General features: G+C 38.5%; 2 protein-coding genes across 12 annotated transcripts in view; one reads left to right on the forward strand and one right to left on the reverse strand.

The window, feature by feature from the left end:
- The window catches only part of LOC138003881 (tetratricopeptide repeat protein 28-like), a 250,699-nt gene that overhangs the window by 26,869 nt on the left and 211,330 nt on the right, over nucleotides 1–12,500 (reverse strand). For 4 of the 11 annotated variants that reach the window (XR_011123685.1, XR_011123686.1, XR_011123684.1 and 1 more), the window contains exons 1-4: nucleotides 4,848–4,946; nucleotides 4,666–4,714; nucleotides 3,401–3,448; nucleotides 3,135–3,189 (exon numbers count right to left, since the gene is read on the reverse strand). The gene's annotated coding sequence lies outside the window, so the exon portion shown is untranslated. Of the gene's footprint in view, nucleotides 1–2,036; nucleotides 2,176–2,637; nucleotides 2,724–3,134; nucleotides 3,190–3,400; nucleotides 3,449–4,665; nucleotides 4,715–4,847; nucleotides 4,947–12,500 lie in introns of those variants that run through there. The other 7 variants (XR_011123690.1, XM_068850162.1, XM_068850165.1 and 4 more) reach the window with 5 other exon arrangements.
- Nucleotides 5,201–11,365, forward strand: LOC138003888 (uncharacterized). The gene is made up of 5 exons (XM_068850194.1): nucleotides 5,201–5,643; nucleotides 6,242–6,706; nucleotides 7,472–8,349; nucleotides 9,260–9,523; nucleotides 10,136–11,365. The coding sequence occupies exons 3-5, from the start codon at nucleotides 8,155–8,157 to the stop codon at nucleotides 11,351–11,353; spliced, it is 1,677 nt and encodes a 558-aa protein (XP_068706295.1). The 5' UTR covers nucleotides 5,201–5,643; nucleotides 6,242–6,706; nucleotides 7,472–8,154; the 3' UTR covers nucleotides 11,354–11,365.

The following is a 12,500-nucleotide window of genomic DNA, read 5'->3' on the forward strand; positions in this document are numbered from 1 at the left end:
GCTGTCCTCAAGGCATTCAGCCCACCTGAAACAGCAGGTACTGCCAAGTTGTGTGAAATGGTGAACTCTTTCTTTGATTGCTTGAATGTACGCAGTACACAGGAGCATCAGAGGAAGAGGAAACCTTTCCTTGCCCCATACACATCCACTACAGATCAGAGATTTGACTGGTTGGAAGATGAATTCCTAACATACCAGAAAGAGTGGAAGCAGAGTACCCTGGACAGACCAGGCAATTTCACTGCAAATGCTAGAAGCAGAATGTTCCTGTCTTGGCAAACATTTGAAGGGATGCAGATAACAACCCACTCTGTTGTTGAAGCTACTAAGTTCCTACTTCAAGAAGGAGTGGAATATGTTTTGACAGAGCGATTTTGTCAAGATGTAATTGAGGAATATTTTGGAAGTCAGCGAAAGATCTCAAGAAGAAATGACAACCCAGGCATTCGAATGTTTGGTTATAATGACAACATCATTCGAATTCAGGGGTCTGTTTCATGTCAGGCTGGAAATACTAGAGGGAGAAAAGATAAGAGGAAGGCCTGGGTTAATGTTACCAATGACCCTCTACCAAAGAGAAAAAAGAAATGACATTTGAGATGATGAAACAATCATGAATGAGTTACCCGTGAATTTATACACTAGTTGAATTTTCAATGAACAGTTGTAAATAATTTCATGCTTTACTGATGGATGTTTCTGGTGAATGTTTTATTTTTTAGCTAAGTCATCTTCACATATACCCTTTCAAAAATTAAGAATCATAGATTGGAAATGAAACAATCTTAGGACTAATAGAGATATCAATTTTTTATCATGTTCAATGCCTTTTAATATCAAACAAGCATTAAGCTTTAAAGAAAAACAATTAATTAATGTTATCAGCAAGCTTCTTTATCATAAGCTTTACATCAGATACATGGAAAGTATCAAAATTAAAATTCAGTTTAAATTTGGACTAGACTGTGAAAGTTAAAATATCTAACCCTGGCCTTCTACATGTATATATTGAGCGAAGACAATGTTATGTTGCAATATAATAAAATGATATTAAACCATTTATATCACTACTTAAATTATTTCTTACAGCAAGTAAAAATTTTCCTGAGTAAAAATTTTTCTAAGGCTGTCGAATCTTAGAATCTTTGCTTGCTTGGCTTATTTGTTTTCTTAATGCCTTCTCCTTGACTAGTTTCATCTGTAATTTATACTTCTGACCAACATCTCGAGCAAATGAAAATGACCGAACTCTGATGTACAAGTGAATAATGTTCTGTAGCACATCCTTGGCCACCCTATCCTCTACTTTAAGTTCTGAGTTTGCCTTTATACAGTTGAAAGCTGTTAGAACTTCACTATCATTAGTTGATTTTGACCTTATCTCATTAATGTCAATCCCTGTTACAGGATAGTTGGAAGTTAAAAATCTGAAGTACTTTTCAGTCCTAATAAATATTGTTTGTGCAGGTTTTGTGATTCCCCAAAGTCCTCCACGGTTAAGTGATGAAGTAAGCTTATGATTTTCGGTCATTATATGCTCTTGCTCTTTGCCAGCTTTTAAAACAGCAATAGACTGCTGACTTGCTGTTGATTCACACAGTTTTGATTGTCTGTGTTTGTTGTATAATTTGTGAAACACATATCCTCCAACATACTGCAAACCTGCCATTTCTTTATCACTTAGCTTAATCTCAAAGTCCTTGACAGGAACAACAGACTTCTCTTTAATACACACTAGCATAACATCGGCTACTTTAGTTGATAACAGTGTGGCAGCATTCCTAGCCAGTCCAGTGAAGTATTTTGTTGAATTCAATGGTACAGTGGAATAGAACATCTTGTAGAATTTCTCCTGGTCTTTTTTTTTATCAACTGTTTAAACATCTTTTGTAATTCAGCGAATTCCATCGATTCTTCTGATAAGTTTGTGAACTGATAAGCAATGAGCTCTTCTCTGATGTCCTTGGAGAAGACCTTGTTGTTAATCAAGCGGCGTTTGACTTTCTCGACCATCTTTGCAGGCAATTCGTTTGTAAATTTGCTTTCTTCGCCTTCATCAGTCTCTGGACCGTTCTCCCTTTCATCTTTATGCTTACAAGTAACGTGTCGTCTTAAACCACCAACACTTTTGCATTTCTTTGAACAGAATAGACACGAGATCTCTTCGTCTTGTACCTGGTGAAAAGAAGGAAAAATTAATAGATTCGTTCATGGAGAGTTAATTATAGAACATTACTATGTTTAAGCTTAATTCATGTTTCTCAAATGGCCAGTCTTCTCGTGATATTTCGAGACAAGTAGAGCTTATACAAGTTGAGTTATCTTTGTCCAGTGTTTTGCAGTGAGGACAACCGATCTGATCACAAACTCTGAGATCTTTGCTGTATATTAGAATAAAAGCGGGTTCCTACACTCACCTCAGTCACAGCTTCTTCGAAATATTCGTCGACATTGTCATCTGTCTCCAAAGCCTCGAGAACTGCTTCCAAATCATCTCCAAATAGAGGGTAGATCACTATATTCCGCCATGTTGTTTTGGATTGCACGGTCATTGTCACGTGACCGCCCGTATCAACCTCAAAATCTGCCACTGATATTCGCCGGGTTTCCTAACCATTCCACCTCCACTAACTATGTCGAAACGTCAGTCAATGTCATCTCAAACAGTCCTTCTCAGGACTACACTCACCCGGACGATCGTACTTTACTTAATGATATGACTCCTGGGTTCAAACCATTCACAATTTTACTGAGTAAATGGTAGCCAATTTATAATGGATTTCAGGAAAATAGAAAAATAACTAAAAACCAAATAAGGCTAGGGGTCAATCTACTACCCAATAATACAGGATTTACCTAAGGGAAGAAGGAGTTTACCAATCCTACACGACAGGATTTAGGTAAGAGAAATGTGTGGGGATAACACAACGACACAAGCAAAAATATGAGGAAATTGAGTAATTATGGGTAAACAAGCAAATAATAGTAATTAGGATAATGAAAAGAAGTTGAAAATAATTGGAATAAAAATAAACACAAAATGAACACAAGTGACCTAGTCACAGTTCAATCAAACGACAGACAAATAACTTATTACAGGTACACCCAGCAAGCTAATATCACTTTTAAAATACCTTGCAAAATTATTGTTCCTTTTTAAAACTTTTTGAGCAGGAATAATGAATCTGGCTGCAAAAAATATTTAAGGGATAAATAATACTGGTGGATCATTTGGGTGCCTCATTCACGACTAATCATGAGTGACTGTGAGCACTTCAGAAAGTAAACTTAAATATGGAATAATCTGACAAAAAGTGACGCAAAATTCATCAGAACTGGTTTATCACAAATAAATTACTTGTTCCTGTTATTAAGAAATGAGTAACTGTGAGCAACTTACCAAAACGGATGCTAATCAATGCGAGGTCCTCGACGACAAGAAATGACTCTGCAAAATTTGATGATTTAATGTGGTTACCCATGCATTATCGAATCTTGTAGGAAAACTTTTAACTTTCATAACAAAATGCCCTTATGCCTAGTATGCATTAAAAATGTAGAACTGGAGCGGAAAGCTGAAACGTTCTCAAGAGAACTAACAAATGGAGCAGCAAGGAGAAGTCATTTCCGTGATACTCGAGCAAACTGCGCAACTGATCAGTGAAGCAGTCCAATTTGAACACTAATCGAGGTGAGATGACTGTTCCATTGCTCCGAAAAACTCAAGTACAGTGGAACCTCGATTTAACGAAGTCGCTGGGGACTGACCAAATTTGTTCGTTAAATCCAGGGTTCGTTATCTCGAAAACCTCGATATAACGAACTTGAGGGGAAATGACCAAAAAGTTCGCTATATCCGATTTGTAACACAGGTGACTTCTGTCACACAATTCAATGTAATTTTCGTCACCCCGAAGTTTTGAGATTCAATTCATTTATTAAGCATGGGCACTTTCAGTGTCTATTAATTTCACTTTTGAGCAGACGCTCAGGATTTGTTGACTGTTGATCTGTTCAGCATTTATCTTCTGTCGCGTGTTGACATTGTAATTCGTTATATCGAGGTAGATTTTACGTTTGGGCTTCCCGATTATGTTCGCTATATCGAAGAATTCGTTATATCGAGGTTCGTTATATCGAAGTTCTATTCCATATATTTTACTATAACTTTGGCTGGGACATAGGATATCGTTCGTTATATCGAGGACTTCGTTAAATAGAGGTTCGTTAAATCGAGGTTCCACTGTAATGGTTTCGTTCGGCGAGGTTCAAAGTTGTAATGAGAACGGGTACATTATACGAGGCTCCGGTCTTGCTTAGCTTTAAGTAAGACTTTAAAGCGAGTAGACATTAAGGGTTTGTTATGGCTAAAACTGATTGAATGCATTCTTCATCGTCATTTGCTTTGTGACACCCTCAATTTTGAATCTAAGCGGATTCAAAAACTAAAACCCTCTCTGTTCAGGAACAATTCAAGATACATCATTTACTTACTTACTTTCTCGATGTGCAAGAAAAGAATGGAGGGCAGTATATACATTGTAGTTCGATCACACAAGAAACAAATAATTTAGCACCGTGACCCCTCAAGCTAGTTGTTACTTATTACCTTGCAACGACAGACAAATATCTGATTACACCCAGCAAGCTAATATTACCAAATACCTTGCAATGTTCCTCTTTAAAACCTTGTGAGCAGGAATAATGAATCCGGCTGAACAAAAAATTAAGGGATAAATAATACTGGTGGGTCATTTGGATGCGTCATTCGCAACTGATCATGAGTGACTGTGATCATGATCACTTCATAAAATAAACATATCAGGAATTCTGACATAGTCACTAACTTGATCCAAACTGAGTAAAGAGAAAACCAACAAAAAGTGACGCAAAATTCATCAGAACTGGTTTATCACAAATAAATTACTTGTTCGTGTCGACTCGCCTCGACCCAAGCCCCCACTCGCTTTTCACACGCCGTTCTTTTCGTTTTCTCGACCATCTGAGAGCCTGGAACAGGCTAGTTACAACTGCTGACTGAAATGTCAGTCGTCTCGTCTCCCACCCTCAGCCTTCCCCGGGCGAGAGACGCCTGAAGTCTGGCAAGTCTGGGCGTTATAATTCCGTCCGGTGACGTCACACACTAATTTATGATGGTTGCGTAATTTTCATTTGCATATCAAAATGGCGGCCAATACGCCTGGTACTCTGTTGAATATGTATGAAGTTTGTTGTGTTTTATGCGCAGCGAAGCTTAAAGAAAGTACGTCCCGCATAAATGTACGCGGTCGTTCGGAATTTCCGATCGAGGAGGAATTGAGAAAACTCCTGATAGCCGTACCGATTGACGACAAAAGCCGTATCTGCAAACGCTGCTTGAAAAAGTTGCGTAAGCAGAAGAGTCTTCGGGATAGTTTGCAAGAATCAGCAGAGGCAATTGTCCGGACCTTTACACAGGCCAGCGAGAGTGATAGTGGGTCCTTGCCAAGCACTTTCGTTCCTCTTCATACGTGCACTCCGAAAAAATCGATAAAAGCAGCGACACCAAACAACAGCTCTTTACCTGTGGTCAACCTTTCGCAGACTTCGAGCACGTGCTCGAAAAATCCGAAACAGACAGAACCGAAGGAGCCCGGTGTCGTGGTAAGTAGCTCGAGCAAAAATTGTTTGATTTTGGTATTCAGTAAATCCGTAATGTTACTGCAAGTGGACTTTTGAAATTTTGCGTCATAATATGTAACTTTGGCTCGATTTCCGCCGCTCTCTCGTGTCTGGGGCTTCTCTTCCGAACAGCGGCTGGTGATCGAGCCTATATGTTAAACGTTTTTATTTTTCTGTATTACACCTCAAGTACAGAAGTAACTTTGTCGCATTAATTTTAGGGTTATATTATTTTTTGACTTTTAATGGTGAGCTTATATAGGGCTATCCCATTTTTTATCCACCCCCCCCCCCCCTCCCTCATTGGAGGGGTTTGAATTTTACCCCCTCTGAAAAATTTCAGGATTTATTGAAGATCGAAGGTGCCGACCCAGTTGCCCCCCTCGGAAACGGCCTTTTAAAAAACTATTTCCTTTAACCCTTTAATGCCCAATTAGTGACTTATAGATTTTACTCTGTCTAACGCCAGACGATTTTACTCGTCAAAGGGAGGCCCCTTGGGCACTAAAGGGTTAATTATAATTCACCGTGTTATTCCTGACTAAGTGTAATAATATTATAAATGCTTTCTATCCTTTAGATAGAGGTTGTATGGCCAAGTGACACTAGGCGCAGAAGGTTGGCAAAGGACATGGAGCCAATCGGGAAAGCAATGCTTCGTGGTACCTACCAACAGATGGCACATAGAATTTGGCAGCACAAACTCTTGAGGGCAGAAGTTGTAAAATATGTTCTGCGATCAACAGCAGCAGAGTGTTCTTCACTTTGTTCCACCAAAAACCAATCTATGGCAAGACAGAGTAACAGTCAAGACATGATGAACTTTGACTTTGAATCCCTATGTCTGGAGTGGAAGAATAAAGCCCCATTGTTTTATTCCTTCCTTATGTCTTGTGCCTTATCAGGAAGACGAAAGGATGTGAAGACTGTTTCTTGGCTTCCAAGCGTGGCAATGGCTGGAGCAGTGCTTTTAAGGGAAAGGTCAAGGGGCATGGATGCTGTGCAGTTACTTGTCACAGTACTAATTAGGTCAAGTGCCAATCAGGTATTGTTTTTAATTGCAATAGAAAGTGCTAATATCTTATGTTTGTATCACCCAACTAGTGGTCTAAGGCAAATCCTGCATTTTGATTGGCTGTGCTACTAAGGGACTATTAGTAATAGTAATCGTATAGCAAAATTCGCCGGTTTTTCTTTTGTTTTTCCCCCAAATAAATATTTCTTAACTTGCATTTGCAAACTTTATTAACGCCCTTTCTGTCCAACTAGTTGGGTGATGCTAAAACAGTTAGACCCTTTGCCCTCAAGGGCCACGGATCAATAGCTCATTCGGCTTCACCTCATGGGCTATTGACCCATAGCCCGAAAGAGCTACAGGGTCAATAGCCCATGAGGTGACGCCGAATGAGGTATTGACCCATGGCCCTTGAGGGCGAAGGGTCTAATTGTTTTTTTAGCTCTTTCGGGCTAGGGGTCTAATTTTTTTAATAATTAGCAGACTGTTTAAATGCTTACTAGGATGTTCGAAATAAAAATTGATCAAAATTGATGACTAGTCATATATATTTTACAGGATTTATATACGAATTTTTTGATATTTTAGTAGAATCACAGGTAACAAATCCTTCTTTCTTTGAAACTTACCATTGCTTGTGATCCATTCTAGTCAAAAATTACTATTCTTTGATTTTAAGATATATAGTTACATGTACCTACTGAGAAATCAACTGCAAAAAATACATGTAAGTTGCTGCGATTCATGATTGTATTTCAAGCTCAAAGCACTAATCAAATGTTATCTTATTTTCAGACATTACTAACACGATTGAATGCCTTGAGACTGACCGTGTCAAGCAGTCGCCTGTTACGAAAAGTGGATGACTATGGCAGTTCATTTGACAAAATGCTTGTTCGATTGAAGGAAAGAGGTAACGAAAGTCTGAAACAACAGAATTGTCCTGGTCAGAATGCATCATCTGCAACTGAACAAGTGGAAGCCAGTGTTTCTCTTGAAGAAACACATACCACTGCTGTTACCAGTACTTCTGCAGATCAGGAACTCAACAGCATTCCAGTAGTTCTTTCTCCTCACCACACTGGACTATCTGCAACTGAGCAAGTTCAGGTTAGCAGTTCTTTCAAGGAAACTTCTTGTGCAGTTCTGGTTGAGCAACATAGTGACAGCATTCCATCTCCAGTCAGCCATCCAACCCTTGGTACAGACAAACCAGTCAATGTTCAATTAAGTGGAGCGACATATCAGTACAGTGAAATACCAACCCCTTATCAACAAGTGAATAGTCCATTTGTATCATGCAGAATCTCAGAAGGACACTGTTCAGCCATAGCCAATTCAACTGTAGAACCAAAATGTGGATTCTCTATCGTGGTTGACAATTGGGACATGCGACAAGAAGTGCGACACATGTCATCCGATCATCAAAACAGTGATATTCACTGGGTAAACCACACCTGGCAGATGATAGGCCCATTATGGATGTTACAGATGTACAAAACAAAGATCTTATTCCCTCTATGGCTGATCACAAAGCATTGTATGATAATTACCTGGTACACATTCAACGTATCCTGGTGAAGCGAATCCCAGCATTGCAGTGCCTCGGAAACCATGTTCCCAAACACATTAAGCACAGGCACTCGGAAGAGATGAGCAAGCAGTCCAAAAAGGTGCTTGATAATAATGCCATAGTTTTAATCAATCATATCATCATATCATTTTATTAATCATAGTTCATATCAATCATATCTCCCTTTCAATGAGTATTAATCAAAGGTAGGAAATGTTTGCATAAAGAATGCCTTACTTTTCCCTATATGTTGCAGGTCAATTTGTTCCAACCTAGTTCAATTTGTTTTTTTTTTTTTTTTGCTTTTGCTTTTTTAAGGATATTTTTGGCACCTTCAATCTTCTCTTCATCTTCCTTCTTCTCTACTTACATCACCTACTATTCCCTCCCTGCTCTCCCAATATCCCAACTTGTATTCTTTTTATCTTAATTCTTTCCTTGGGAGCCTTGAACCACAGACCTTTGGTTGTCCTTTGGATTCAGGTCCTGATGCCTTACCATTGAGCCATGCAGACTTGAATGCAAGTTTTTTAATTACATATACATTGTAGTATTAATGGATTTCCTTAAATTATTCAATTCAGTCATACTTATAAAAGAGAATATACCAGCCATTATTACACTACAGTACATGTACCTCTGCCCTAAATGTATATAAATTAATCTGCAATATCAAATTAACCTAGGTTGAAACAAATTGACCTAGGCTGGAACAAATTGACCTAGGTTGGAACAAATTGACCTAGGTTGGAACAAATTGACCTAGGTTGGAACAAATTGACTTAGGTTGGAACAAATTGACCTAGGTTGGAACAAATTGACCTTCAACAGGTATTTCATTCAGGTTTGAAAACACCAATATCACAACCATTACATCATATTTCAAATTTCATATTATAATATTTCATATTACTTATTTCAAATGTTGCTGCTACTCTCTTTGAAATGAACTGTCTTCTTCTGAAAATGAAATGACAACCTGTTTTCTGTGGTTGGTTTTTATTTCTTAGATGCAGATGGGTATTATTTTTGAATCCGAAGTGACAAATGAGGGAATTGTCAAGGTACTACAGCAATGCCAGCAGTATGTTGCAACAGTTGGCGAGGAAGACAAAATAAGGTTTGATGAACAAGGTCTTGTTGGAGATCAGTTGACAATTGAGAGAGCTGTTAATGCTTTAAAATCCATGGCCAATGGCTATACACCCTTGGATCGTTTGGAGGGTTTCCATTTCGGGATTGCAGACTGGCATGCTGGTGTGAAGTTCTTGAGTGTAAGTATTAAAATTTTCAGCTTTAAGAAAATAAACATATTGGAATTTAAGTGCTGAGCTCATGTACTTTATTGGGTCTTAATACAATTCAGCAATATATTGTCATGTACTGTACATTTTGTAGCCAACAGTTGAATGAGCATGCAATATTAACTACATTGAGATGTTATTTCTTCCTGCACTGATGCAGAAAGACAGGATGCTTGTTAACTGGGCACATAAAGCAATGTAAATAGGCCACTTTCGATATATTAAAATTCAGCTTCATAGTGAGGCTTGGAGGACACAAACAAAAGAAATGAATAAACATGGTCATTCAGTTTCCTTTGTTTGTGTCCTCTAAGCCTCGCTGCCAAGCTGAATTTAATTTTAATATATCGAAAGTGGTCTATTCTCTGCTAAGATTATAAAAAAGTAAGAAAAGGTTATGCTCTAATACCTGCAGTTTGGGGAGCTAAGAGACTGGTCTTTTACATCTATTTTCTTATCTATTTTGTTAAAAGTTCGTCATCTCGAATTCATTCATAGGACCCTGTGCTCCAGGGTCTTTTTTTGCACCATATGGTCACATTTATGGTTTCATATAACAGAAGAAATGTTCTCTTTTTTTAGAACATCTTCAACAATCTGTACTCTCCCAAATCTGCTGGTGAGGCCTGTACAATGTACAGTGATCGAAATCTTATCAACCGAAGGAATGTAAAGGCTGATGTCCACGAAGCTTACACCCAGTGCAAGGAATTTTTCCTTCTTGAATTTGAAGCGAGAGTGGTTGCAGCAGCCCTTAAGATTCTTGGAATGTCATCCATTGATGCCTCGCCTGTAACCATGAAAATGCCACACTTGGCCCAAGAAGAAAACGACAACCAAAGCATTCTAGGCAGGCTCTATTTGTTCAAGGTTGCCAAAGCAATCTTGGACATGTTTGTAATTGCTAATTCAAAAGCTGCTGACATTATAAGTGCTGTGCTAGATGAGGATGAAATAGACCAGATAAATTCAAGGCAAATGGTTACTCCAGAAGGTCGTTTCATGTGCAGATCACCAGGGTGTCCAGCAACTTTCAAGCATGATGGGAAACGAAAAAGAGACCATGAACAGCAGCACAACCCTCCACCAGTCACCGAAGATGTAACATTTAATGAAAACACCACCACATCAACAGAGCTAAAACAAACAAAGAAAGATGATTCTTACAACTATAACTGCTGCTTGATCAACTATGGTCTTTTGTTCACAGAATTTCTCGATGCTGTTGGTGAAGGGGATGGCGACAGGAATTTAAGGTGCTGGAAAATGTTTCTTCTCCACTTCAAGAAAGATTCTGGAAGCACCAAGTATGCTGTTGAGGCCCTGTACTATACATTACAGGTCAATAGTCTCTTGACACCGCGCCAAGCATACAGACTACAGTGGAATCGATCTGTCAAGGGAAAAGGATCCAATGTTCCATTGGACTTAGACCTGGAACATGACAACAAGGGGCTCAAGGAAGAAATCAGGAAACTTGGACGAAATCTGACAGAGAAGGCAGTCACCAGAGTTTGTAAATCCCAGTTTGTTAAACGACAAATGGTAGACAACTTTGATGCAACCATCCACAAAATTAAGAAATCAGGGAAACACACTGTCAGGTCTGATTCAAAAGACTTCATGACCATTTTAAACAAGTTAATTGCTGAGGACACTCTAGAATTCAGAGATGGCCGATCATTGCCCAGTTTCCCTGGAATTTCAAGTGATCCATTGAATGGACTTGACATCCACTCACTTTACAAATGGATCAATGACCATAAAAAGTACATTTCCCTTGATAAGAGAGCTCGTTAAGAAATGTATAGACTGTTCACAGCCCTCTATTTTCTCGTATTTTCATTCCATTGTTGAATGCATGGATATAATTGTGAGAGAACTGGACGCCAGTGCAAAACGGAAGATTGGTGGGGACAAGGGAAAACAGAGGGGCTGTAGACATCTTTGGAAAAAAGTGAATTTCTGGTTTCTCCAGAAATGGAAAATTCCCATTGGGTGAAAGGCAACTTAAGGGCCATCACCCCAACCCCATCCCCACCCCCACCCCCCTCTGCATGCTTCACAGTCGCTTCGCTTGCTTTTTCTTTTGCATGCGTAAATTATAGAGAGGCTGTGAACAGTATAAGAAATGTAAAATGTATTCTGCCCCAGGACTGTTCCCTTCGTAACAAGCTGTAATCAATCTTTCGCCCAAAACTTAGAAGTCCAGGTAACAGAGGCAACTGCAGAAACGTGAGACGACTGGGCAAGAGTATGGTTGTTTTCCGTTTGTTTGAAAAACTAAGATACTGATATTCAAATGAAAGATCAACTAAATTTGAGAGTCTTAACCATAGTAGCTCTTGAAATATCACCTAAAATAGAGAGTTTGTATGGATTGGGTAGAAGGGCCACAAAATTATAAGGATTTGTATGGAATTTTGCAACTTTTGCAAGGCTCCCATTTGAACAATTTTCCACTGAAAACTCTTAAACTTGGCTGGGTAGCTTTTCATTCAGTAAGTTACTTGAAATGTTTAGATTTTCAATCTAATCAATATAAGAAACTCGTCCCAGTCCTCTCATGTTTCTGCTATTGGTCTTCAGTTACCATTTCATTGTATTATATCTTGTGAACTGTTTTCTTAGTTTCTGTTTTGAAAAAATGTTCTACAAAATGATCAATATGTAGTTATACCGGATTGATGATTTAAAAATCAGTCCACCATCATACAATACATGTAATATATTATAGTTAACCAAAGCTAGCCACAACATATCATTATAAATGGGCAATAAGTGTTGTTTGAAATTTTGTCACAAGAAATACCGGTACATTACATAATCAAATTGAAATAACAAAATGAGTCATTATCTTTTGCCATAAACTTACCAGTTCAGGTAACATTGGTTTTCAGTTACCAGTGATCTGTTAATATATCTTTGTACCTTAAAGTGGTACTAT

Source organism: Montipora foliosa, chromosome 5, assembly GCF_036669935.1.
Source record: "Montipora foliosa isolate CH-2021 chromosome 5, ASM3666993v2, whole genome shotgun sequence".
In the NCBI taxonomy this organism is placed as follows: domain Eukaryota; kingdom Metazoa; phylum Cnidaria; class Anthozoa; order Scleractinia; family Acroporidae; genus Montipora; species Montipora foliosa.

Coding starts and splice junctions, on each gene's coding strand:
- LOC138003888 (XM_068850194.1), top strand. CDS start 8,155: ATGGATGTTACAGATGTACAAAACAAAGATCTTATTCCCTCTATGGCT. Junction 8,350..9,259: donor TGAGCAAGCAGTCCAAAAAG/GTGCTTGATAAT, acceptor TTTATTTCTTAG/ATGCAGATGGGTATTATTTT. Junction 9,524..10,135: donor CTGGTGTGAAGTTCTTGAGT/GTAAGTATTAAA, acceptor CTCTTTTTTTAG/AACATCTTCAACAATCTGTA.